The 26916-nt window shown below is 45.5% G+C and overlaps 2 protein-coding genes across 2 annotated transcripts in view; one reads left to right on the top strand and one right to left on the bottom strand.

The window, feature by feature from the left end:
• Window positions 1–4846: 4846 nt before the first annotated feature.
• Tomm5 (translocase of outer mitochondrial membrane 5) lies at window positions 4847–7707 on the bottom strand. The gene is made up of 2 exons (XM_048420429.3): window positions 7485–7707; window positions 4847–5313 (listed from the first exon to the last, which is right to left on the bottom strand). Exons 1-2 carry the CDS (start codon window positions 7603–7605, stop codon window positions 5279–5281), a joined length of 156 nt encoding a protein of 51 aa, XP_048276386.1. The 5' UTR covers window positions 7606–7707; the 3' UTR covers window positions 4847–5278.
• Window positions 7708–18952: 11245 nt separating this feature from the next.
• Window positions 18953–26916, top strand: part of Frmpd1 (FERM and PDZ domain containing 1) — a 167058-nt gene continuing 159094 nt past the window's right edge. The window contains exon 1 of the mRNA XM_085677202.2: window positions 18953–19099. The gene's annotated coding sequence lies outside the window, so the exon portion shown is untranslated. The remainder of the gene's footprint in view (window positions 19100–26916) is intronic.

The following is a 26916-nucleotide window of genomic DNA, read 5'->3' as shown; positions in this document are numbered from 1 at the left end:
ATGGGCACCTCTGACCCTTCACCAGGGCGGTGACCCTTTCCTGACTCACCCCAACCTCTCTCCTAAAAGAGCCCTGACTCAGGGCTCCGCTGGTGCCATTTCTCCTGATGGCACCTAAGCTTTCTTCTAGGCTTGCTGAGTCTCCAGCAAGCTTAGGTCTTTCAGATATCCACTCTCCTATGCGTGGGTGATGGACCTCAAAGACAGCCTCTTTGCCCAACATGCCCATCTCTAGTCCAGTGCCTGGTACACGGTACCAGCTCGGTAACTCGGGATGAATGACCTTGCCATCTCTAGGGCTTTTTAGAGCCAGGCTTCAAAACAAATATTTCCCTTATATAACCAGCAAGAGAGTCAATAGCTCATCTTGTGAAAACACATTCATTTGGGGCTGGATGGTCGGCCCAGTGGTCCAGAATGTGTACTTCTCTTCCGGGGACTCGAGTTCAGTTACCAGCACCCACATTAGGCAGTTCACAGCAGTCTCAAACTCCAGTTGCAGGGGGATCCATCACCTCTGGCCGTCAGGGGCACACAAACACACTCAATTAAAATGTTAAAAACATTAATTACACTTGTTCATACCTGAGTGTATTGGTACGGATGTATGTGCATGCCACGGCACATGCGCAGTGGCCAGAGGACAACCATGGGAGTTGGTTCTCCCCTCCAATCACAGCTCCAGGGCTTGAACTCCGGCTGTCAGGCTTGGCAGCGCACGTCTTTATCCACTGAACCATTTCCCCAACCCCTAAATAGCTTATCTTTACTGTCACGGCTCTGTGATTTAGGGCCATGCTTTTTACTTTAGTCGGGTGCCAGCTGTTTCTGTGAAGTGTGACTGGGACACAGCCAGGCTTGCACATTTGAACAGTCTGTTTTTCACATCACAATCGCCGACTTGGCACAGGAGAAGCTGTGCAGACCCGGAGGTCTGAAATATTTATCATTTGACCCAGGGCAAAGTTAAGTAGGCCTGACATTGTGGTTTCTTTGATGCCTTGAGCTATACGCCGAGTTCATGAAGTAGTCAGGACAGGACAAAAAGGTCAAACGGCAGCTGGTTTCTTTTCTGTGTCAAGCAAGCGAATAGGCCAGGTTTCTGCACCCTAAATGGAGGCTCATATTTACCAACCCAAGACCTACTGGATGTACCGACTGCAAAGCTGGTGCTCCTTCAAGAGTAGCCGCAAAGGGCAAAGAAAAAGTGTTTTCTTAATGCTGCACTGTTGTTAGCAGTTGTTGATCTAAGCGTGGAAATCCTAACCACTTATTAATTAGAAGAAATTAAGTTTTTTGTTCCCCATTTTCCCCAATGTCCTCAATTTCAAGTTTACACAATGTGAAGCTAATTCTTGCACACTCCAGCTATGTACATAGTCCAAATAAGAAACCCTGTCTTGAAAAATCAAAAAAAAAAAGTATTGATTTTATGCTTATGGGTGTTTTGTCTGCATGCATGTCTGAGAATCACGTTTATGCCTTGTGTCCAGGGATGTTGTTGGATTTGGAGTTACTGGAGTTACAGAAGGTTGAGAGCCCCCATGTGGGGGCTGGGAATCGAACCTGGGTCCCTTGTAAGAGCAGTCAGTGCTTTTAACCAGTTCTAGTGATATTTCACTTTGTGTTGTAATAAAGCTTGCCTTACAGACCAGGCGGTGGTGACACACACCTTTAATCCCAGTAGCCACACCAGTTTGCTATACAAACCAGTGGTGAACGCCTTTAATCCCAGTCCTAGAGAGGAATATAAGATGGGAGGAGACAACTCTCAGTAAGTCTCATTCTGAGGATTCCTGGAGGTAGGATCACCATCACGGACTGAGGTAGAGGTAAGAGCCAGTGACTGGCTGTTTTGCTTTTCTGCCTTTCAGGTTGAACCCCAAGTTCTGTCTCAGGGTTTTTATTAGTCATGCTACATTGAGCTATCAGCCCCTTAAATATTTGCTAATTTTTAGTAATAATTCAAGTGATTTTTGTTGTTTTCAAGCAGTCTAGGCTGGCCTCAAACTCCAATCCTTCCCGCTGGGATTTTAGGAGGGTGCCACACACTTGCCTACTAGTGACTGATAATTCTGGAGTCTGAATACATCAGGAACAGGCTACCTCATCACATCTGGAAACACGAATGAAACTTAGACTGACCGCCAATAACTATTGCTTACCAAGTGCCAAGTCACAGAGCCAGGTATTCCCCTTGACAGGCATTCTACACCCTAATCCACAACGGAAAATTAATTCAGGGGCTCAGCCAACGAAAGCAGTGTATCTCAGACACCGGAGCAAGGACCTGAAGTCAAATATACTTCTCCTCGGGGCAGTGCTCGCAACCGTGGTGTTGGAAACCGCACGCCGGTAACTAAGGAGTAGATGTAAGTTACTACACACAACACAAAATAACAGGGACAAGGCATGTATATTGTCTGGGTAAACACATATCCTCTCTCCTGAAACTCCCTTCGGTAACAGTAGAGGTAACAGTAGAGGTTTCTGTCCACTTTAAGGTTAAAATATCTCAAAGACAACAGTTACAAAAAGTTGTAAGCTGGAAAGCAAAAGCCAGCAGCATGAAAAGCAAAGCAAAGAAGTAAAAAATAATAAAAGAATCCTACAGCACAGCATAGAATTCCCAAGTCTCCAGAACTGGTAGTTTTGTGTGTCTCTACAAGTGGGAAGAGTGAAGAGATACCAAACTAAGAACTAGTAGGTGCTGGGCAGTGGTGGCACACTGCCTTTAATCCCAGAACTCAGGAGACACAGGTAGGCACATCTCTGGGAGTTCAAGGACAACCTGGTCTACAAGACCTAGTTCCAGACAGCTAGGTCTGTAACACAGAGTAACCAAAAAAACAGTCTCAAAAAAACCAAAACAAACAAACAAACCAACCCAAAATAACAACAACAAAAACTAGTCAGTGAAGGTCTAAGTTTATCAGATGTGGCTGGTCTGCAACTCTAGGGGCTAAGCTATCTCTCCAAGAGGGCCACCCCGCTGCCCTGGGCCTCATCCTAGCCCTCCTACATCCCTTGACTTCCTTCATTCTTGTGTAAGATGAAAAGATTGTTCTAAAGATAGGACACAGGCCTTCTTCTCAGTTAAAAGCCTCAAAAGATCTCTCTAGGGAGGAGCCTAAGGCCATCAAGCCTCACTGCGCTAACAAAGGTGAAGTGGCTAACCTGAAGATAAATAGACAAAAGTCATTTAGACAACAGACTATGAAGGACAACGAAAACACAAAAAGGGAAAGAAACCACCAATAAAAATACAATTGCTGGGGTGGGGTGGGGTGATATGAGCATCTAATCCCAGTACTAAGGAGGTAGAGGCAGGCAGACTTCCTGAGTTTGAGGCCAGCCTGGTCTACATGGTGAGTTCCAGGACAGCCAGGACGATACAGAGACACTCTGTCTCAAAAAACAAACAACACACATACACACACACACAAAAACCAAAACCAAAATAAGGCACAAAACTTAAAAGAACTAATGGACGGTATGTTTCAAGGTTTACCACGGTGATCCAGTGCTCAGCACAGTGAGCTAAGCACACACACCGGTGTCACTGTGGAGACCACCAGGACAACAGAGCCTTGTTTCTCGGGAAAGAAGAATTAGGCCTCGCAGAAGTCCAGGAGTCAGAATGGTTTCAGGTTTCTCAACAGACTCTAACCCACAGCCAAGGTCTCGGTGCCTTAAATTCCTGAAGTCCAAAGGTTCCAAGTCAAAACTCTACACAGATCAAAGAATCAAACATGTGACTAGAACAAACATTAGCAAACAAGAGACCCAGTGTGGGACCAGAAGAGGTGGTTTCCAAGCTACAGCCGTACACAGTCTAGAGCGGAGCAACGAAGGCTCCACTGGACTCCCTAGGGAAGATGAGATGCGGTGTCTACCCAGACAACATGGTGGAACAATTCTGGTACCTGGTAAAAAGTGAGCGAATTCAGTGGAGAGTTCACTGGAAAGCTAACCTTTTTTTTTTTAAAAAAAAAGGGGGGGGATATGTAGGAAAAGTAAACCATCGGTCTAACGAAAATCACACAGGAAGACAGGATGACAACCATGCATGATGGGTACGAAGAACGATAAAACCCAAATTCTGGCAACACATCGAGCAGCAAGCGGGCAATAACTAAAACAGGAACCATGACAGCACCATCACATTACTAAGAGACACACTGGTGGAGCTGGAGAGATGGCTCAGTGGTTAAGAGTGTTGCTGGTCTTGCAAATGGCCCAGTATCCGCATGGCAGTTCATAACCACCTGTAACTCCAGTTCTAGGGAACCCAGTGTCCTCTTCCGGCCTCCATGGGTACCAGGTACTTGCATGGTACACAAACACACACACAGGCAGACACATATATAAAGTAATTTAAAAACAAAACCAAACCCATATACATTAGTTAAGTAGAGCTAGGCAATTGTGCACAATTTTAATCCTAGCACTGAGGAGGCAGAGGCAGGAGATCTCTGTGAGCTCAAGGCCAGCCCGGTCTACAGAGTTCCAGGACAACCAGGATTGCTATATAGAGAAACTTTGTCTTGGAAAACAATAAGTTAAAGAGGTGAGCATGAATGGTTGCTTAGGAGGATTGCCCCCTTTAGCTAACAAACTTAGAGAACTATTTGATTTTTCAAAAAGGCATTTTCCCACCTTTCACGGTGTTTGTATTTTCAGCATCAAGCACAGTTCATTAAGATTGTGGCAGAGAAGCACACTGCCACATAAAGTTCAAAAGAAACTCACTACGGGAGCAATAGTCACGACACTGCGGTAGTGACGGACATCATCAGCAAAAAGTGGGACCAAAACAAACAAACACAAAGCCAGAAACCCAAGCTGTTCCATCAGAATGTTTATTAAAAATATAGACTGCCGGTTCTGTGCTTAAGCGTCATTGTGGGTGTGTGCTGACTCCCAAACAGGCTCTCCACAAATACACTTGGAACAGAAGTTGTAAACAGAAATGACTGCCATTTCAGACCCAAGCCCCTCGGAGTCTGACATCTTGACAACCCCATCAGCACTCACAGAGGTGGACAGCATGGGCTTGAGGGCACACCACGACCACAAGACATCTTTTTGCACTTCCCAAATTACTTTTAAAATTCAGCTATGAAGGTCAGTTCCCAAGGCCCGATGTGTTCATAACAAGTAGAGTTTTTATGTCCATTTAATCAGTCTTACACCTTTCTGGGCCAATTCATCTGCAGACAGGAGGAGAAACTGTCACCAGGTTCTTCATGCCATGCATCCATGGGGCTCCCAGTCCTCATATGCTGTCCAACTTCTTTAAGATATACGGAGCTGAAAGAAAAACCCCAAATTAGGTTTTATTCTATGAGTCCACAGGCTACAGTACAGAATTATAAAACTGGAGTGTAAAAGAAAAAGCTTTATGAAATATGGTTTTGGAAACAACTCCCAAACGGTGATCAAGCCTCTACCAGGATCACACTCCCAAGGGAGTCACTGCCTTGCAAAGCAGCCATCCCAGTGTGACTCAATTGCCATCATCATAAAGTACACCCTTACAAGCTTCCTCTCTCCTCCAGGGTTGTAGATAACTCCGGCGGTCCTGGACTGTGGAGACCTTTCATTTATTTTGCAGTACTGGGAACTGAACTCAAGGTCTTACACAGGCCAGGCAAGCACTTTCTCAAGGGAAACCTCTAGCTCTGGGGATTTACTTTAACCTAGATAAACAGAATAAAATCCTAACAAGTGAGTATTAGGTTCAATTCCCAATCCTAGGAAAACCAACAACTGGAAGAAGGCACGGGGTAGGGAAAACCCTGAAAGAGCCGAGGCCGCGGTTTTCTCTGATCTGAACTGTCACTTAAGCCCCTTGGTTACCGTGCTGGTGTGATAACCGGTGTACCAAGAGCTGTGCGGAACACTAAGTGACATTACTACAATGGAGAAATAAGCCAGCCGTTAAACCTGTCTGTTGTCAATCAGGAGGACCTGAGTTCAGATCCCACCTGACAGCTCACAATCGCCTGTTTTAACTCCAGTTCCAGGGGTTCCAGCGCCCTCTTCTGGACTGTGCAGGCACCTGCAGGCATGTGGTTCACATACAGACAAGGGGACAAATAAAAATCTTGAAAGAGGGAAAAACTGGGGCACATCATGCCCGTCAAGCACAAAGATCACGAAGCTGACGTTTTCTCGGCAATTTTCTACAAGAAAAGGTTAAGAGGATGGAAAAGGAAGCAGTTTCAAGAAGCTGTGGATGAGCAAGATGACCTAGGTGTTTCTGTTCTCCAAGAGGTCTTCTCCTGGAGAGCCCAGTTTTAGACCGAGAACACAGCAGAAGAGGCATCTGAATGAACGAGGCCTCCACCTCAGCGAATTCCAGGCCAGCCTTGGTATGTTCTTCACATACCTGAACCACTCCTGCCTCTGCCTGCATAGCAGGCAACTATATACAAACAAGCACAGAATAATGAGAAGGATGCTGTACTGAGAACTAGGGTCAGTCAATTCTGTTAAATCATTAGAGGACTAATTTAGAAAAAAAATTTTTATTGTCAGACAGTAGCGGTACACGCCTTTAATCCCAGCACTCTGGAGGCAGAGGCAGGCGAACTCATCTCCGTGAGTTCAAGGCCAGCCTGATCGACAGAGCTAGTTGCAGGACAGCCAGCGCTACACAGAGAAACCCGGCCTGAATCCCTCTCCTTCCCCTCAGAAAAGCACTATTATTGTGTGTGTTCTGTGGTGTGTGCCCGCGTGCTTGCATGCCTCGGTGCAGGTGTGGAGGTCAGAGTACAACTTCCGGGAATTGGTTCTCTCCCGCCACCAAGGGTGGATTCAGCTTGGAGGTAGTGACCATTTGCCAGTCTGTCTTTAACCCTCATGTGCCCCTTGAACTCAAGTTCTCGGTTGTAAAAGGCACAGAGATCAACTAACGAAATTAACTTTGGGGCAATGGGGAAATCAAATACTTCAGGTATTCTCAGTAGCTCCTCGGATGCCCATTTTTCTCTTTTCATCGTTCGGATAAAGGAAAACCAACTATTTATTTCACCCTCTGTACAGATGAACACAAAGAAAGAAAATCTTTTCGGATTTTAAAGGCAAGAAGAGAAGTGCCTGGTACCGAGTTAAGAGGTCGGGATTCTAGGTCAGGCTTATTCTGAATCGCCAAAATGACCTTGGGTTAGCCACTTCCCAGGGACCGTTTCTAGGTTTGCCAAATGAGGGTACTGCTCAAGGGATAACACCTGAAGGTCCTTAAGCACAAACGTGGGGCGAGCAAAGGTGACTTAACCATGCGCCCTCGGCCACCACGTGCACTTGGCACATTCTCAGGACCCGCAGATCCCTAGAGGGCACGCAGTTGGGCCGCCCTGGACATGCATGAGTCCCCCAGCCCGCCCTGCTCTCCCCAGGATGCTCAGCTCAAGGCCCCACGACCGCATGCAGGCAGGGCTGGACGTATGGTCTCACGGCCAGTCCCGAAGGACACTCACTGACTCGCAGCAGGGCCACGTAGATGAGGAAGTTCCGAATGGAGGAGATCACATCCTCGCGCATCTTCCGCTTCATCTCCTCAGGGTCCAGCTTCGGCGCGAGACCCTCGATCCGGAACATTGCGGCTCTTTCTCCAAAGCTTGCAGCCACTGCACCTTGCTCTCCTCCAGCGACCGCCTTGCACGCACCCGAACTCAGCCAGACCCTACTTCCTGTCCCACCCCTCGTTTCCGTCCTGCGACGGGAACCTGAGAGGGACAATCCGCATCCAGCCGGCGTGCATCTGAAGCTAGGAGACCTGCAGGGGGCGGCCGCAGTCTTAAATCTCGGAGTCTTGGTGGACTGTTTCTTAATCTGTACCAACTATAAAGTAGTTTTATGATTTCTAGTAGGGAGGCATGTGCACATGTACCACCATAAATAATAATAACTAGCATTTATGGAGTACCCGAGACAGTACATCGTGAATTGCACATTATAATTTTCATAAAATACACCAGCCTGAAAAAACTTAGTTGAGAATGTAGTTCATTTGCCAAATTGTTTACTTCGCATGCATGAAGCCCTGGTTTCAAGCCCTAGCACCGCATAAACCTTGTGTGGCAGCTGCTTGTTTTCTGTAGTCATAAGCACCATCAAAGCAACTTGGAGAGGAAAGGGTTTATTTTACCTAACCTGTTACAGTCTTTCATCCTGGGAAGCCACAGCAGGAGATTAAGCCCGCATCTAGAGGCAGGAACTGAAGCAGAGACCAAGGAGGGGATACTGCCCTGACCTGTAAGCTTGCCCTGGTCTCCCCAACTATCTTTCTTATACAACTCAAGACCAACCGAGGGTTGGCACCGCCCACAATGGGCTAAACTCTCCTCCGTTAATTAGTAGTCATGGCGATGCCCCTCACAAACCCACCAACAAGCTAATCTGGCGGAGGCCGTTCCTCAATTGAGGTTTTCTCTTCCCAGGTGACTCTAGCTTGTGCCAAAGTGACAAAGTGCACACCCGTGTTCCCGGCACAGGGTTGGAAAGAGGGTCATAGTTCAGGGTCAAGGTGGGACCGGTGTCTCACACCTTTAATCTCAGCCCTCAGGAGACAGAGGCAGAAGAATTACCGCAAATTCAAGACCAGCCTTGGTTACAAAGCAAATCTGGACTAGAGATGCTGTCTCAAAAAACAAACAAATCCAAGATAAACAAGCAATGACCTGCCCAAAACAAAACAAAAACAGTTTCAAGTGCATCGGCTAGTGAGTTTCACACCTAGTTAGACTTCTAGAACCCCAGAGACTGAGTTTTTGACATTTCCCGTATGGTTTCTGTTTCTTCAATTTTGGAGTTAGCCGATTCTTGCACATTCTGAGGCAGACCTTGGAACACAAGTGTGAGCCAAATCCAATCTGATTAACATTGTACAGCCGAAGAGGAAACCAACTGCACTGTTCGAGTTCTCAGACGTAAATCAGATAACTGGATTTTTTACATAATTCAATACCAGATTGTCTTTTCTTGGAGCACACACTGCATAACATCAGTGAGTTGGGGGTTAAATAAGAACAATCATTTAGTAGGAGAGCAAATGATAGTGTTAGCATAACATTCCACCTTCCTGATTGACAGAGTGTAAGACCCTGGGGTTAGGGAGGAAAAAACCCTCACCTGCGTATTCAAGCTTTAGTAAGCATTTGCATCTGTAACTCACTCCGCGGACTAGCCAAGGCAGCTCTGTTGTGGGAGGGGCTGACTCCCAAGGAAGGGCTCCAGTCCAGCCTTCAAGGGTTAGTGCAATACCTCCCACCACCCACATAGTCAGGGGCAAGCCTCTGTTCCAGGGCTACTTCTGTTTTTCCGTAGCAAAGGGAAGGCCTACGGCTAGAAGCTCTAAGGCTCCCTCCAGTTCTGTCAATCTCTGCATTTTGAACCCTAATTTTATTACCGAGGGCAAAATAGTTTGGAGCGTGTGATTGTCAATATTTATCATCACTTGTGGCCAGATAGTGTGCTGGCTAGGTTTTTGTCAAGTTGGCACAAGTTTGGGTTGTCTGGGAAGAGGGAACTTAAAATGAGAAAATATCTCCATCATATTGGCCTGTGGGCAAGTCTGTGGGGCATTTACTTGATTAATGATTGATGTGGGAGGGCCCAGCCCACTATGAGCAGTACAATTGGTCCTACGTTGTATAAGAAAGCCCGCTGAGCAAGTCAATGAGCAACATTCTTCCAAGCCCTCTGTTTCAGTCCCTGCTTCCAGGTTCCTGCCTTGAAATCCCGCCTTGGTTTCCCTTTGTGATGGATGACAGCCATAAAGTGGGATAAATTCTTTTTTTCCCCAAGTTGCTTTTGGTTATGGCATTTACCACATGAATAAAGCCAAACTAAAACAGATAACAAAATAGCCATATGTGTATTCTCCAAGGTAGAAAAGAATCTAATAATAAGCAGATCTTACCACACATGGTGGCTCACACCTTTAATCTCAGCACGTGGGAGGCAGAGGCAGGCGGGTCTCTGAGTTCAGGTCAGCCTGGCCTACGAAGTGAGTTCTAGGACAGCCAGGGCTACACAGAGAAACCCTGTATCTAAAAAACAAAACAAAACAAATCAACAAGCAGATAGTATTCATCTGAAAAGTGGGTAAAACAGATTGGGAAGGAAATACCTAATTACATAATTCTGGTAACTTAGACCCAAACACTGAGTTTAGATGTAGAAATACCTTTTTTCTTTTTTTTTTTTTTTTTTGCATATACTGAGATCGTTTTGAGTAGTTTGGTTTCACAGAACATCAAAGAAGGTTTTAAATTAACCAAAAACTATGCTCATTGATAAAAAAGTAGATATTTAACACTCAATTGTTTTTATCTAATGCTCAATTAAAGAGGCACCTGTTTATGTCCATGTAGCAAATGGCTGGCCTGCTAAAGGCAATGTAATTCCTAGATTTATTTATTTTTATTTTATGAGTGTTTTGCCTGCAAGGATATCTGTGCATCATGTGTGTGCCTGGTGCCCAAGGAGGTCAGAAGAAGGTGTTGAATGCTTTGGATCTGCACTTACAGATGGTTGTGGGCCTCCTTGTGGGTGCCGGGAATGGAACTTGAGTCCTCCGTGAAAGCAGCAAGTGCTCTTGGCTTCTGAGGCTCATTGTCAGCGCCAAGGCAATGCAATTCGTATGAAGATCCCTTAGGAAGGTCTGCTGGCTCCGCTTCGAATGAGGGAGAGGCAGTAACTGGCTTGGGCAACCCCATTTCCTAGTCTGGATCTAGGATTGCTTCTGCATCAAGGATGCTCATCCTGGGGAACTTGGCCTCCTTGCCTTTGCATGGCCCCTCTAACCACCTTGAAGAAGACCCATAAAAACAGGCTCCCTATTTTAGGCTTGTGGATACTGTTTATATATATATATATATATATATATATATATATATAGCATCTAGGTGACGGTGTCATCCAATTACAGTGGATTTAGGTGAGGCACATTAAGAAATATGATGCCTCCAGAAGTCAGTATCGAATGGAGCCATTTTCCCATCTTCGACTCCTCATTACTTTTTCCTCCTCTGGGCGCCGAATGAGTTCAGCCTCATCTTTGAAGTCACTGGTAACTCTAAAATGCTGAATTTCCAGGCTCACCATGTTTCCTGTTCTTTCTATATAATGAACTAAAGGCTAAGAGCAAGGATTTACTGGGATGTGCACTGAGAGGCAAAAATAAAGACATATGCATACATAATTTAATATTGATATTTGTGTTCTTCAGTTTGATCACAGAGGAAATAGCAGCTGATGTCATAGCCTGTCTTGTTTTCCATTTAGGTCCCAGGAGGGACTTAGGAGCTGTTACTTTGACTCAATTTCCCAGACAGCTTTCATGTAAGCATTTGAAGTGTACAGCCAAACTGTAAGGGAATTAAGTGTTTTAATTTCCATCACTGGGGAGGAATTTATATGTGCGTGGTCAGGGATTCACGGGTGATTCTTGATTGAGAAATTAACACAATATAAAATCTCAGTGAGCGTGTGCTTTGTGTGACCATAGAAAACTAGAGACTTTGGGTACTGAACAGTTCAACTTTTTTTTTTCTTTTAAACTTTACAGGGAAACTTGGGCCCAGAGAGGAACTAGTTAAGGGAAGAGTGATCTGGGTGGATCTCTGGCCTTTGGTTCTGCATTTCCTCCCATGGTATCCTGCTAGTGTGAATACTTTCATTGACAGTTGTCCTCCAAGAGATAAGGGCAGAAAGAATGGAGGCCCTTTCTGTCTCTGGAGTGGCAGGGCTTACCCAGCAGCGGCCCCCTTTTCACACTCCCACTCCCACGGTGGCTGCTGATCTGGACCGAGTTATTATTCCACTCCATTCCTATCCTTCCTCACTCCTCAGGGGAGGGGCGCATCCTAGCATTCCCCGGACAGCGACTGGGTGTATTAGGGGCATTCTTTTATGCCTAGTCTAGGAGCTGGAAGGAGAAAGATACGGAGTTGAAGTCCACCTGCTACTTCCCAACAAGTTTAAGGTTATCCTGGGCTACCTGAGACCCCACATCAAAGAAAATCAAAACCACAATAAAAATAAACTTGACTTTGAAGTTTACCCAGGACTCAGAATGAATGAAGCAAGACTCGTGTCAAGGAAGAGAGGCTTGGACTTTCAGAGACTGCAGTATGGGGCCGGCCAGATGACTCAGCAGGCAGAGATGCTTGCTGCCCAGACTGATGACCTGGGTACCCCAGGATGAAAAGACAACCCCTGCAAGTTGTCCTCTGACCTCTATACCTGTGCCTTCAACCATAAACAAATGAATGAACACACACTATAAAGGATGTTTAAAGAGATTTCGCTGCTCAGGTGTGACGATGCACACTTTTGATCCCAGCACTCAGGAGGCAGAGGAAGGCGGATGTGACAGCCCTGTCTATGGAGAGGGTTCCAGGCCAGCTGGGCTGTATAATGAGACCCTATGTCAAACAACAGCAACACGGAGATTGCTCTGTGGTAGATGCTTCCAATAGATAAGGTACCATACTTACAGAAATCACTGCCTAGTGAGAGATTTACATCTCCAGGAAGGGGCTCTTTTGAACCTTAAAGAATAAGAGAATTTTGATAAACTTCACTTCACTGGCGTCTACTCTCATTTTGGTAGTTAGGCCTTCACCATCTGAATGATTTATTAGTATATGGTCCCCTTCCAAGAAGCCTGAAAGCACCTCAAGTGTAAGGAGCGTTTGGTCCTTCTCAAGTCCCTCATGCACTGGGGGCTTGTGTTTATACGTGATGAAAACTCACTATTCATTGAGTGAATGAATGAATGAAAGGCCATGTATAGATTAGGCTGAAAGGAAATAGTTCCCAAAGAAATTTATTCCAAATTGTATTCATTATATTTCTAAATAAGAATATTTCTTACAGCTTTGGTAAATTTGGCTTTGTTTGACTGGGGAAAATAGGGGCCCCATGAGATGGCCCAGTGGGTAAGTGCTATAGCTGCCAAGTCTGAGTCCTAGGGACCAAACTTACGTTATCAGGCTTGATAGCAAGTGCCTTTACCCATGAAGCCATCTGCCAGTTCATTTTTTCATTGTTTGTTTGATACAGGGTCTCACTGTATAGTTAGAGTTGGCCTAGAACTTGCTCAGCAGACCAAACTGACCCTGAACCCACAAAGATCTGCTCAGCATATTTTTTAGTTAAAAAAGTCCTGTCAGTGCATATTTATCATACAAAGTAATGGGTTTCTTGGACATAATGACACTTTCATTCAAATATATTGTTTACTATTACAATAATTTGTCCCATTGCTCTCTCCTGTGTCCTCACTCAAACTAGCGCTCTTCCTTTGCCCAAATAAAATAGTTAATTTTCTACTTTCAAGTCATATCTATGTATCAATGTAAGTGTGTATATATGTATGTATGTATGTATGTATGAATTTTTATAGAGAAGTTTCACATTTGTCTTTCTGAGTCTGTCTTATTTTACTTATCCAGATAGCCTTTGGTTCCATCTATTCTCCTGAGAGACACCCTCCTTCTTCATGCTGGACATTGTGTGTGTGTGTGTGTGTGTGTGTGTGTGTGTGTTCCACATTTCCTTTATCTAGACATCTGTTGATGGAAAAACTAGCTGTCTACTAATGTAAGAAAAGACCCGTAGGGTTGGTGAACTCAGTGGGTGAAGTACTTACCTTGAAGTACGGGAGGGAGCCTGAGTTCAGATGTCAGCACCCGTGGAAAAGACGGATGTGGTGACAAAGTCTGAAATCCTAGCACTGAGAGGCAGAGAAGAGGGAGGATTCCTGGGACTCGTTGGCCACTCAGTCTTCCTGAAACAGTGAGCTCCAGGTCCCATGTTAGATCCTGTCTCAAAAAATAAGATGGAGGGGGTCAGCAGGATGGCCTAGTGAGGGCTCTTCCACCCAAGCCCAGTGACCTGAGTTTGATACCCAGGATCCATATGGTGGAAGAGAGAACTAATTCCTACAAGGTATTCTCTGAAAATAAAGAATAAATGCAAAAACATATGAGAGCAATAAAACATCCAGTGTTGACATCTGATCTCCATAAGTATACAGATGTGTGTGTTCGTAAGAACGCACACATGTGTACACATATACATATATCACACATATACACACTAAAAAGCAGTATTATTGGGGCTGGAGAGATGACTTAGTGGTTAAAACCCTTGACTGATCTTCTAGAAAACCCTGGTTTGATTCCCAGCACCCACATGGTGCTTGGCAATCACCTGTAACTCCAGTTTTAGGGGATTCGGCTCCACACTGCATGCGTGTGGTGCACATACATGCATACAGGCAAAATGCCTATACACATAAAAATAAAATGAAGACAACTTAAACTATGACCTTTAAATTTCATTGCTTTTATTTATCTATAACAATATAAGTATACGAAACCATCTGATGCTTTTTAATCACTCATTTTAAATTTAAAAGCACATATTTACTCATTTATATTAACGATATTCTTATGTGCATGAGTGTTTGGAAAATTTGCATGCATGTATGTGCATCATATGCATGCCTTGTTTTCTGATACCAGAAGAAGGTTCTGATCCCCTGGAACCAAAGCTTTGGATGGTTGTGAAACCACATGTGGGTGCAGGGAACAGAAGGACAGAAAGTCATTGGGTGTAATAGTGCACACCTTTAATCTCAGCACTTTGGAGGCAGAGGCGGGTAGATCTCTGTGAGACCAGGCCAGCCTGGTCTACATAGTGAGTTCCAGGGCAGCCAGAGCTACATAGTGAGACCCTATCTTGAAGAAGAAAAAAAGAGCAGCAAGTGTTCTTAACCACTGAGCCACCTGTCCAGCCCACATATTTATAACAACATGGAATTAAGGATGAACTAAGGAAGAAAGAAAGCAATCTTCTACAACCCCACAGCCACTATTGTTACACTGAGGGTAATCTTTTCAGAGTTTCTCCAAGTTTCCATTTTCCACACTGCGCCTCTGTTGTTCAGAGCATGGCAGGCATGTCTGATGGGGCAAACACCACTCGTCTCACCTTAGAAAAGAAAGACACATCTTCCTAAAGGTGAGAATGCTTTCCTGCTCCCAGCATATCAGAGTTCAGTTGTTCCGTATTATACGTGCAGTGAAGGGAGGGGCATGCTGGTCATTCCGTGTCATAACACCTGGAATCCATCAGCAGAGAACAAAGGCCAGGCTGATCATGTGCAGCGTATATGTACTTGGAGGCTCACTTCCAGTCTCAGACTGGGAACACAATGTAAACAGTCTTTGGTGCTTGGCTTCCGACTTCAGCACCCCTGCCTCGTGCGAGCACCTCCAGTTCTGGGGACTTCCCAGCTCTCTAGGACAGTTCTCTCTCTCTCCATACCATGTACCCAAATAGCCCCAGTTATAGCCTCCTGACCATCTGCCAGAAATTGCTTCATCTTCCCTCCTGACTCTGTAAAGTGGCTGGAATCTTTCTTAAAATGTGCTGTCTCCAGGATAAACTACATTTTGCAAAATCCTTGTACAGTTTCGGGATTTTCTCTTATGCACAACCTTAACTTTTCCTTCTTCAATTTTTCTTTATTTTTATTTTTTATTTTTTATTTATTTTTATAGGTGTTTTGGTGTTTTGCTTGCATGTATGCCTGTGCACCAACTGTGTGCCTGGTTTCCTTTAAGTCATAAGAGGCCATCAAATCCCCGGAATGGCGCTCCAGATAGTTGCAAGCCGCCATGTTGGAGCTTAAACCCAGGTCCTCTAGAAAAGCAACCACTGCTCTTTACCACCAAGTCATCTCCCTAGCCCACCACCTCAACTTTTCTAACTAACAACAAAATGGACTGAGAGACTCTGAGCTCTCTGACTCTGCACCCTCATGTACATACATTGGTGCACACGTGCACACAGCCTCAAAGGGGACTTACTTGGGACTCTGGGATTCAAAGCCAGAAACTCTACATTCTTACCCAGCCATTGTCCTGGAACAAGAAGTGTGTGCCCGGGTATCCATCTCTTTAGTCCATGGTTCTTCCCATGATGGATGGAGTTCTCTGGTCACCCGTTCTAATCTTGATCTTCAAACTGAAAAGCAGGCGGTGTCACTGCAGTGGAAGGGGGCACCCTTGGAGCAGTGGTCGGGTTTCCATTCTAGCTTCTCTGTGATGTGGAAAGCGGTGTCAGATATGGGCGCGCCTATGGTCTTCCTCTTTCTGTATCAGAGGACGATGGAGTCCATCCAAAGTGCCGTTGAGAGGGCTTGATAAGATAATGCCTTTGAAGTGCTTGACTTACGGTGGCCACTTAATAAATGGTAGCTACTCCTAATACATAATTTTTTAGTAGGGAAATCATGGCTCAGTCAGGCTCAAGATGGAACAAGAATTGTTTTTACACCCACAATATTTGTTGTCATTTTCCAGCCCCGTTTATCACTGTCCTCTAGCTGACAGTAGATTTGAAGGAATGACAGATGCGGATAGCCTCAAGTCCTTGCTTTCTCTTCAGTCTGCAGCCCAAAGACAGATTGGGTTTGCGGCTCCCTCCTTTCTCTGGAGCTGCTCACCTGGGGGGCCTTTGGAGGCTCTGAGCTTGTCTTTGGGATCTGACACCACTGGTCACATAATGCGTTACAAAGAGCATTTGTCCTCCTTGCATGAGGGATGCCACAGTCTCTAATCCTTTCGACCTTTCCCGATGTTCCACAGCCTCTTTCTACACCTGTCCTTCCAGTAATTTCTTCAATGACAGTGTTCTTTTAGGTCCTTTCCTGGATCCTCCTCTCTACACGAATATGCAGTCTAGTCTGGCTTCTACCACCATCCTGAGGACAGTGATTTATATCACATGACTTTCGTTCATGTCTTTCCAGGAACACAGGCCTGCACACACAACCAGTATCTTCATTGATGTATTTTGAATGAGGATCTCCAAGGTTAACCAAGTTAACCTTGAATTCTTGTTCCTCCTGCCTCTACCTCCCAAGTGTCTGAATTGCCCGGGACTATCATCATGCCTGGCTCACCTGATGGCATGACTTCACTGTCTTGTCTGCCCACCCACGAGTACCCAACACATCGCCTTCTCATGGTGGAACCAATCACCTTCCTTCCATCTTAGCCCGCGGAGGGCCGCTACTCCAGAATATCTGAAACTTTGTAATTTATGAAGAAGAGGTGTTTATTCTGTCTCGGACAGAAGTTCAACATCAAAGCCTGGTGGGCTTGCTGCATGCTCACATTGCGGGGTGGGGGAGGGGGAGCACAGAGAGGCCTCATCGAGGGGTGACAGGCAGAGAGAACTCCCTCCTGAAGGTACTGCTCGTAATGGCACTCATTCATTCCCAAGAGCAGAGTCGCCACACCCTGAACTCCTCCTGTGATGCTCCACAACCCGCTGCTGCTTCAGGGATCCATTTTCTCCTGCATGAATTTGGGGAGGGGGGGGGTGGTGCATTCAAACCACAGTCACACAGCCTAATAACGGCCACAGCTGCTCAGTCCTAAAGCCAGGAATCTGGTTAACTTGATTCATCTTCCACCTTTAGGTCCTTTAACTAACCTCTATTTTCTATCAGTTATACCATCTTAGTATGTCTAAAAGCCATTATGTTCTTTCCTTTCTTTCTGCTGTGGTTTTTGCTGAGCCTGCCCACCAACCAACCTTCTATATTATCCCTGCTAGCGCATTTCCCACCCTGGAATCCACATGATATTTCTAAATACAATTTTTTTGTGATGTCAGTGTCCTATATTAAATATGTCAGAAATGGCAAGACAGCTCAGCAGGGAATGGCCTTTACTGATAAACCTAATGGGTTAGATCCCTGGGACCCTCATGGTGACAGGAGAGACAAAGTCCTGAAATTGTCCTCTAAGCTCCTTACATACACACACACACACACACACACACACACACACACACACACACACACACAGAGAGAAAGAGAGAGAGAGAGAGAGAGAGAGAGAGAGAGAGAGAGAGAGAAAGGGAGAGAGGGGGAGAGAGAGAGAGAGAGAGAGAGAGAGAGAGAGAGAGAGTAAAACAATTAAATGTTACAAAAATTAGAAAAAAAAAAACAAAATCTACCCTCTGTGTAAGATATTCATATAGAGGAAACCGAATTGAGGGTATACAGTATTCTCTGCCCGACTTTCATGGCTTTGCCATACACCTCAGACCATTCTAAGTTTTATAAAAGCCTGGCATGGTGGCATACTCCTTTAATTGCAGCACTTGGAAGGCAGAAGCAGGTATGGTTTCTATGAGTTCAAGGACATATAGTGAGACCCGCCTTTAAAAATATCTTTAAAAGGAGAAGCACAAGAAACAAAAGCAAGAAGCAGAGGTGATAAGGGAGGAGGAAGAGGAGAAGGAGGGAGAAGAGGAGGAAGAATCTGGCCTTCTTTATGCCTGTCTGTGATGGTTTCTGCGTGTCTATGAGACTTATGCCTAATTCTGTCACCATATCAAAGCACCCACCATATGCCTTCTCATTCTTGTGTCCCCAAAGTCAGGACAGTGCTTGGCAAATGATAAGCACCCAGTGTCTCCTAAGTCAATGTTTGCTGTTGTATAGAATGATGGAGGGGGCAGTCCCAAAGTTTTCATTGTAAGCTAACTGGAAATTATAGGAGGGGAAGAACTGAGAAGCCTCCGAGATCATAACAACCCGTAGGTACCGGCAGTCAGACACAGCGACGATGGACAGACTAGAATATCTCTCGTAACCCTACAGTGTTTACACTTCCACGCTCGTTCCCTCGGAGGTAAAGAGCCCCAGGTCAACTGGAATCCTTCACTCCTGGTGAGAGGCGTGCTGCCAGCACGTCCCAGAAGGGTGTGGACTGTGTGTGTGTCAAGCGTTTGAAAGCCTGCGAGGGCGGGCGGGTGGAGAGCGGAAAAACGGGTTGGGAGAAGAATGACACACAAGGCCGTGAATCTGCAGTTGGGCAATTCTGTCCTCAGTCCTTGAATCAATGAGATGCGTGACCTTGGCTAAGTATCTCCCTCGTGTGGGTTCCAGTGTCTGTCTGTAAGATGAAAGGTTGGATCGGGCAGTCTCTGAAGTTCCTTCCAGGATCTGTGCTTGGCGATCCCCGTGAAGTCTGTGGACCTCTGTGGGAGCAAGCAAGTAAGTGTGTCTTGGGAGCCGGCGCACCTGGACCATTGGCTCCAGGTTGATTGACATCTTCAGTAACAAGAAGCCATGCTAGGCATTCTGGAAGTGGGGGCTCTGGGGACAGCTGCTCACCATGCTGTCGTAAGAATCTGACTGGAGTCTATTGGGAAGAAGTCCTTCTAGGGACTGGAGAAGGCAGATTGTGGCACGTACTATAACGTCCATGTTTGGGGAAAGTTTTTATGTGTGTCGGCTGAGAGTTTTTTAGCATTGACCTTGAATGCTGAAATTATCCAGGTGCATACTGAAGTTGATGTGGTGTCCCTCCTAGAAGGAGACTGGGTGTTCTTCTGTTGAGCTGTTGAAATTCTTAACTGTGGCTAGTTGTAGCTTGAGGGTCTGAATAACCAAGTTATAGAAATTTAGAATTCTAAAAAATTTATAATTTTTTTTAAAAAAGGTCAATTATTTTGACGTTTGCCTGTTCATTGACTATGAGTATCTTAAAAATGAGTCTTAATTATTTTTTATAATAATAATAATAATTTTATTTTTGTGTACTGATGGTACAAAATAATGGGTTTTATTTTTATTTTATATCATATCCACCCCAATTACTCTCTAGCGCTATCTCCTGCCTCTTGCTGATTTTCTTCCTTTTGCTAAGGCCTATCTTCTCCTTCCATGTGTTTTCTTCTTTTAGTCTAAGGAGAGAAAATGTGAGGTATTTGTCTTCCCGAGGATGGTTTGCTTCACCTAACACCATACTTCTCATTTCTGACCACTTTTTTCCCCCAAAGATGATTTCTTTCTTTCTTTCTTTCTTTCTTTCTTTCTTTCTTTCTTTCTTTCTTTCTTCCTTTATTTTATTTTTTTGGTTTTTCGAGACAGGGTTTCTCTGTAGCTTTGGAGCCTGTCCTGGAACTAGCTCATGTAGACCAGACTGGTCTAGAACTCACAGAGATCTGCCTGCCTCTGCCTCTCGAGTGCTGGGATTAAAGGCGTGCGCCACCACCGCCCAGCTGACCATTTCATTCTTTTTCGTGGTTACCTAAAACTCCAATTTGTGTGTGTGTCTGCATATATAAAAATAACTTGTATATCTATGTATGTGGTTGATAATGCCGTGAAAAACACAAATGTGCATCTATCTTTGGACCCAGGACTGAAGCAGCTTCTGCCGTAGCTGTTCTAAGTTTTTTCAGAGTGGTGATAATGGCTTTGATAAGGACATTAAAGCTTTCTTGGGAAGCACAAGGAAAAGTAAACGTTTAGCTCAGTGTAGTCACACATGACTATAATCTCAGTATTTGTTAGGCTAAGTCAGGAAAATTGTGTGTTTGAGGCCAAATTGAACTATATAGGTCGGGTGGGCTACTCAATGGTCTCTGTCATACAAAGAAAAGAAATGAGAGACGATCTGTCTAACTGTGTGACTATGTCATAACCAGCTAGCTAAGACTATGAGATAACATGGATAAGCCATCATGGACAGTATCATGGTCTAACAATTCTGGGAAGAGTCTTTCTGTTCCCCGGCATCAGAATTTCCATGTCGTTGAAAGAACTGGAAGCAGGAAGGTTTCCTCAGGAACATAGGCTTAGGGCGACTCCTTTCAGGTCTGATGTTCCTTAGAAAAATCGTTACACAATGATTCATGTGAGTCACCGGCCTATCTCTTGAAGGTTTTGAATTTGAATTCGAGTAGAAAAGGCACTGGCCAAATAATAGGGTGGCCGCGTGTCCTTCTTAGAGGATCAACAGTGATGTGGACCAGAAGCAAAATAAAAAGTCCTGGGGCAGGGGAGTGGAGGGGAGGAAACAGCTAGAACCGAGAGTGAAAGAAAATGGAGTAAGCTTGAGGGTCCAGAAAAAGGAGCCAAAACACGCAAACGGTAATAGTCAACACGATTGAGAACTCTGTGTCAGGCGTGGTTCGAAATCATTGGCTCTAGTGATCCCAACGGCACCCTGGAAGTTCTCACAAGTGGGAAACGCAGGGATAGAAAGGCTAAGTGTTCACCTGAGGGCAATCAGGGGTAACTTGTAGAGGGTGGGTACAGACTAGGTGGTTCCATCCTAAGGTGTCACGACTAGTCACTATACCTCAAGGCAGTCGTGACCTTTCAAGGTCTCACACGACTCAAATTCTGTGCCTCTAGCACACAGCCTGAGGTCGGAAGGTAAGAGGTCTTGCTGAATGTTTCCAAGACAATAGAACCCAGCAAATTCAGCCTGGGCCTTAACCTAGCACCTGGAGTTAGGGTAGGCACTGGTAGGCTCAGCAAGACACTAGGAGATAAAGATTGGTAGCCTGTCCCTCAGGGCTGGCAGCGGAAGCCTGGTCTAACGTGCTGATGGGGGGGAGGGGGTCATGGGCAGCGTTTCCCTTCAGGTCGCTAAAAGAGAGGAAGACCAGGGGCAAGGGAAGTGATGAAGCAACTTGGTCACTACACTACACAGCACACTCTAGGAGCTCACTCCACACCAGCCCATGCATTGGGCACTGGGCCCACGTACAGAGTTAGAGAGAGCCTGTTCTGCATCCTGCTCCCCACTCTGAGGTGACAAGGACCACCTAGCTATAGGACTCTGGATATGTCCCTGGTTTGTGTGGGCCGACAAGACTGATTCTAGGCCGCGTTATTGCCTTCAGTGGACTTTTAAAGGTTTATCTCACTGACCACTAATTGAAAGCTAGAGGTGGCTTGGATAATCTTCAGGTCCCTTGGATGAACATTCTGGAACAAGGATACTTGTAATACTGTCTATGAACAACAACGAAAACACCTGTCTTCTCCTGGCAGGCCTGTGTTCAACACTTAAAAATAAAGAGGTGTTGGAGTTTGAGCGATTGCTCCTAGCTTCCTCCACTGTCTCCACCACGCCCGCACACAAATGGAGCCCGTTCTTTCCTACCTCAGCATGTGTGGACACACAAAACCAAAACCTTCTTAAAATCAATTAAGCAGAAATAAGGGACAAATTCATTGTTTCTGTCATCGGCTTTATTGGCTCAATTTAGGATGCTCAGCTCTTGGATCTTTTAGTCCTCCTCAGTCTGGAGTTGTGGGACACACAGTCAGAGAGAAGCTGGAATTGGGTTATGTAGGGACTGTAGGGGTCCTGGGGGGGGACCCTAAATTCTCTCATATTCTGCTGGCTCTGGTGCCCCAAAGTGTTACTTCTTGGGGTGTCCTTCTCTTCCGCCTCCCGAGAAAAGGCTGAGAGGCTTTTTCACAGGAAGCCACCACCAAAAGCGCAGCAGCAAATGTAGAACTCACTAGACACAAGAATCAGGGAGAAGGAATGAGCCTGGTGCCCGTGATTTCGGCTGAGCAGAGGTCTCCTCGTTAGCAGCAATCAGCTCCAGTTAAACAGCATCCTTTAAAGTGGAAGGTAACAGGGATTCTGAGGACTCCTTTTCCTTTTCCGATTTCTCGTCCCTCTGTCCCACCGCTCGCAGTCTGTCCATGTCTGTGCTGTGGGCTGATTCGCCCATCAGGGCCTGTGATCCTAAGCGACACTGCCATCCGTGTGTTACAGGAGCATTCTGCATTGTTTGAACCGCTTCAGCCTCATTTCCTTTCAGCTATAACGCAGACAGCAGGATTATTAGTAGATAAGTATTTAGTGCCAGGCCTGTCATAGATACAGAAGAGAATTGCACTCTCGTGGACTTATAGTCGGAATTCAAAGAGATGTAAAAATAGTAAGAAACCCCGTGGTTTAAGTTGTGATGTTAAAACACTTGTTGGCTTCAAAGATCTTAAATTGCGTAATAAAATAACCTCAGCTTTTGTTGACTTTCCAACACGAAACAGCGGAAAGCGGTGAAGAAATACGAGAGAGCAAGGGCATGCCTCTTCCAGGCGAGTTCCTCTGAGAAGCTCAGGATAACCCAGGTCATGGCTTTTGTGAATCAGCTGTAAAAGGAGCCAGATAAATCTGTGGCCTGCGATAACATCTCTAGTGTTTGAAGTCTAGGTTCCCAGGCTTTACTCCTCTTCACCCTGCGTCACAAAGGCCACAGGAGCATGCTGGGAATATCTTCCCCCAGGGTCCTTGCTGGTATTCAGTTTTCCCTTAATGAACGGTCTCATTTCTATCTCCACCCCTCTCCAAAGTGTGGGATGATTTCTGGGTCAACACAGTTAGTACTGGTTGTTTAGGAAGCTTGGTGTAACTTCCCTGTGAAGAGGGCAGCTGCATGCAAACCCTTCCACACTTTATTGTGCCTGGAAACCAGTTCCGCAGGTGCTGGGGTGACCCCAGAGACGCTTGCTTTCTCTGGAACTGACAGCAGGAAAACTAAAACAGTCTTGCCAAAGGGAAAGTAGCTCCATAACTCCATAGTAATGACAGAAATTTGGAGAGTATTTGAATTCTAATAAAAACAGCTAAAATGCGCTTAGGCAGCTTCGTATTCTAGGCCTTGCCTGCCCGGAGAGCTTTCTAGGTATTCTCTGTCTAATTCTCTCATAATTCTATGGCATGGGGGTTACATATTATTATCCCAGTTTTATAGGTGGGTATTATTACACCTCAACCTTACACCAGATTTTCTGGCCAAACACCTAATTGTTTACATAATGTCTCGTTTATACATTCATTTGGATGTTACAAGCTTGAAGTGTCTCACAGGAGGGTCAGTGAGATTACTCAGCAGATAAAGGCACTTGCTGCCAAGTTGATGATGACCTGAGTTCAATCCCCAGGACCCACATAGTAGAACGAGAGACCGTGTGGCTGCTCCTTATCTTCTGAGATCTATGTGAGTGCCCTGGCCTGTGAACTTGCTTGTACACACACACACACACACACACACACACACACACATGCACATACATGCACGCATGCACGCACGCACGTGCACACATAACACAAAAGTGGCCGATTGTTCCTTTAATCTGTGTGCAAATACGCACAATTTTACATATGGAATATAGTTTATAATTAGAAAGTTTCCCTTCAATTCTGTCCATTAATACCTTTCTGGAAGCTATTAGTACTACCAGTTAAGCTATTTTATAAAAATTTTTATTATTTTATTTTATGTGTATGAATGTTTTGTCTGTGTGTATGTATGTGTGCCTGGTGGCTGTGGATATCAGAAGAGGGCAAGGAACAGTTTACAAAGATCCTAGATGAAGAAGTACACCCAGCAGTTGCCCACGGAGGAAGAATCAGTTTTCTCCAGGGACACGACCCCCGACAGGTTGCCCAATCCCAAATTGTCAGCCCTAAGCACATGTACATCCAAGCAACACTAAACGGACTCAGTAGATTCTGTCTGTCTGTCTGTCTGTCTACCAATTCATCTGTCTCCTACTGAGGGACGTGTGTGTGTGTGCAATAATAGTCATAGAAGAAGATGTCATGAATCTGAGAGGGAACGGAGAAGGAGGGAGGAGTTGGAGGAAAGAGGAGGGGTAGAAATGATGTAAGTACTCATGTATAAAGTTCTAAAAACAAAACAAAACAAAACCCCAAACCAGCGTGTGGTCTCCACATTCTACAGCAGGCTCTACCATGCCATCTTTTGCTTATCTATGAGTTTGTTTTCTTTTAAAATTCATGTGTGTGGAGGTCAGAGGACAACTTGTTGGAGTTGATTCTCTCCTTCTGCTGTGTGGATTTCAGGTAAAAAAAAAATCCAGGCTGCCAGGTCTTGTGGTAAGCACTATTTCCCATTGAGGCTCTCTGGCTTGACTCTGGGTTTTCTTCTGGGAGAAGCCCATATGTGAATGCCCCCAGATTATCCAGCGACTAGAACTCCTGCTTGGCCAGGCCTGGTGGCTCACAACTATAATCCTAGCACTGGGGAGGCTGAGGTAGGCAAAACACCTAATGATGCCAGCTTGGGCTATGCAACAAATGGTGGGCTAGCCTGAGCTACATAAACACTGTCTCAAGTGTACACACCCACACCCCCAGAGAAGAGGGAGAAGGGGATAGGGGGAGAAAGAACACAGACCAAAGTCAATGCTTGGAGAAAGCCTTCCACTTAAAAATCGAATGGAAAGAAAAGGTGTACAAGAAAAATCACCAGAAATGTCTTGTGAATGTACAATAAAAACGAAACTCATAAGAGAAAACCCATGCACTTACTTTAGTAGACTCTTTATGAGTCAAGCGCTCTCATTCTAAGAAGACTGGGGCAAATTCCACCGCAGTAAAATCGATGTGTAGCAGAAAGTTAGCTTCAGACAACACTGGTTTCTGTTTGGGGAATAGTTTTTTGACCGAGCTCAGTACCCAGGGCTTAGTGCAGAGTTGGTACCTTGTACACCCTCACTGTCTGAGCTGCATGCACTCCTCCCATGACCTCCTGCCCTCGAAGATGCAGCATTTCATGTTCTGGTTATAATGAGGTTGAAGCCAAAGTGACTCACTCAGCCAAGCAGGGCCAGTGGTGGCTACAGATGTGCCAGCCTGGGTCTTGGCTCTCGAGGTACTGAGACCTCATCTCTCTCCTCCTCCTCTCAGCTTGGGTCACGGCATCTGTGAAAGACATACATAGACCCTTCAGATCTTCCTTCTGATTCCTTGGGCCATTTATGGGCCAGGAAACCCTCACCTCCATCCCGGTTGTGTTACGTGGATCTACAAGCGTAATTAACTGTGAAGTAAACAGTAATTATTGTTATCACTGTCGGTTCCAGCCTGGGTTCCTGACTGAGAGAAAGAACCTGCTTGCACAGTGACTCCCAGAGGGAGTTTATAATACCCGACGAAGTTCTACGGGCTGTGTCCTCCGTGGAAATACGTGAGGAGTACTTTACTCCAAAATGCTCGAGTCCACTCTGGCATGCTGTTCGGTGTATCAGTGGCTCCAGAGAACCTCATCCCTGTCACCAACGTCAGAAGGGCTGGCATGGAGCCGAGGAGGTGGAGTCTTTGTCACAAGGTCAGAGGGAGAAACCAGGAGGAGAGGGGAGGCAGTTGTCAGCCCCAGAACGGGGAGGAGGTTGCCAGATAAAGCAACCCACAGGCACTGACTCATTATTTACTATGTGTAGAGCATTGTCCTAACTGACAGAGGAATGTAAAAATGTGACCTAGGCAAGTCCTGTGCTTTAGAGTGCTTCTGTATGAGATGGTAGCATCCATCCTTCTATTCTACATCATCCAGCCTACACGCTTTCATCCTACATCAATTCATCCTACATCCATCCAGGGACTGCACACTAAGCATCTACTATGTGGCCTCCAGATACTACCAGGGATTCAGCAATTAACAAGACAAAGATTTTTGTGTCTCACAGATGGGAGATAAGAATTCCTAAAACATGCTATTCGAGTTCTCTTTGAGAATGACATTAGGACATTAGCTTGAAGCAAATAAGCTATGTGGTCTGATAGGAATGTAGCTGTGGCTAAGAGAGCAGAAAGACAGCAAACTGTATCCTTTGAGAACTGTTAGTGTATGTGGAGTGGTCTGCCTGGACTAGAAAACGGAGGAAGAGATCTGTAGATTGTTCTCGATATTTATCCGAAGACAGGACAGGAGGTACTGAGCTCAGTGACCCAGGCCAGGGGAAGCGTTCAGCTCACACTTATTCCCGGACTCCCTGCCCTCTCTGGGCTCACTCCTCTGGTTTCGGTCCTGGGAAAGCCTCTTCTGTCATCTCACAGGGCTGCAGCCACTGTGAGTAATGACACTCTCACAGCTGGAGTTTGTGGTGTCTTTGCTGACTGACTTCCCTGCTAGGCTGCAGGCTGCCTGAAGGAAGAAGAGGCTCTAGTGATCTTTTCTGCTGTTGGATCTCATGTCCTGGCACATACAAGCATTCAGGAAAGACCTGTTAAGTGTCTGAATAAGTAA

This window comes from Myodes glareolus, chromosome 16 (genome assembly GCF_982192425.1).
Source record: "Myodes glareolus chromosome 16, mMyoGla1.1, whole genome shotgun sequence".
Taxonomy (NCBI): Eukaryota; Metazoa; Chordata; class Mammalia; order Rodentia; family Cricetidae; genus Myodes; species Myodes glareolus.
The sequence above is the reverse complement of the archived record's forward strand: the minus strand, read 5'-3'. Positions and strand labels throughout refer to the sequence as shown.

What these genes read in the sequence shown, in the direction of transcription:
- Tomm5 (XM_048420429.3), bottom strand. Translation starts at nt 7,605, where the DNA reads ATGTTCCGGATCGAGGGTCTCGCGCCGAAGCTGGACCCTGAGGAGATG. An exon ending in CGTGGCCCTGCTGCGAGTCA is followed by an intron (nt 5,314 to 7,484) that starts GTGAGTGTCCTT and finishes TTTTTCTTTCAG; the next exon opens with CTCCGTATATCTTAAAGAAG.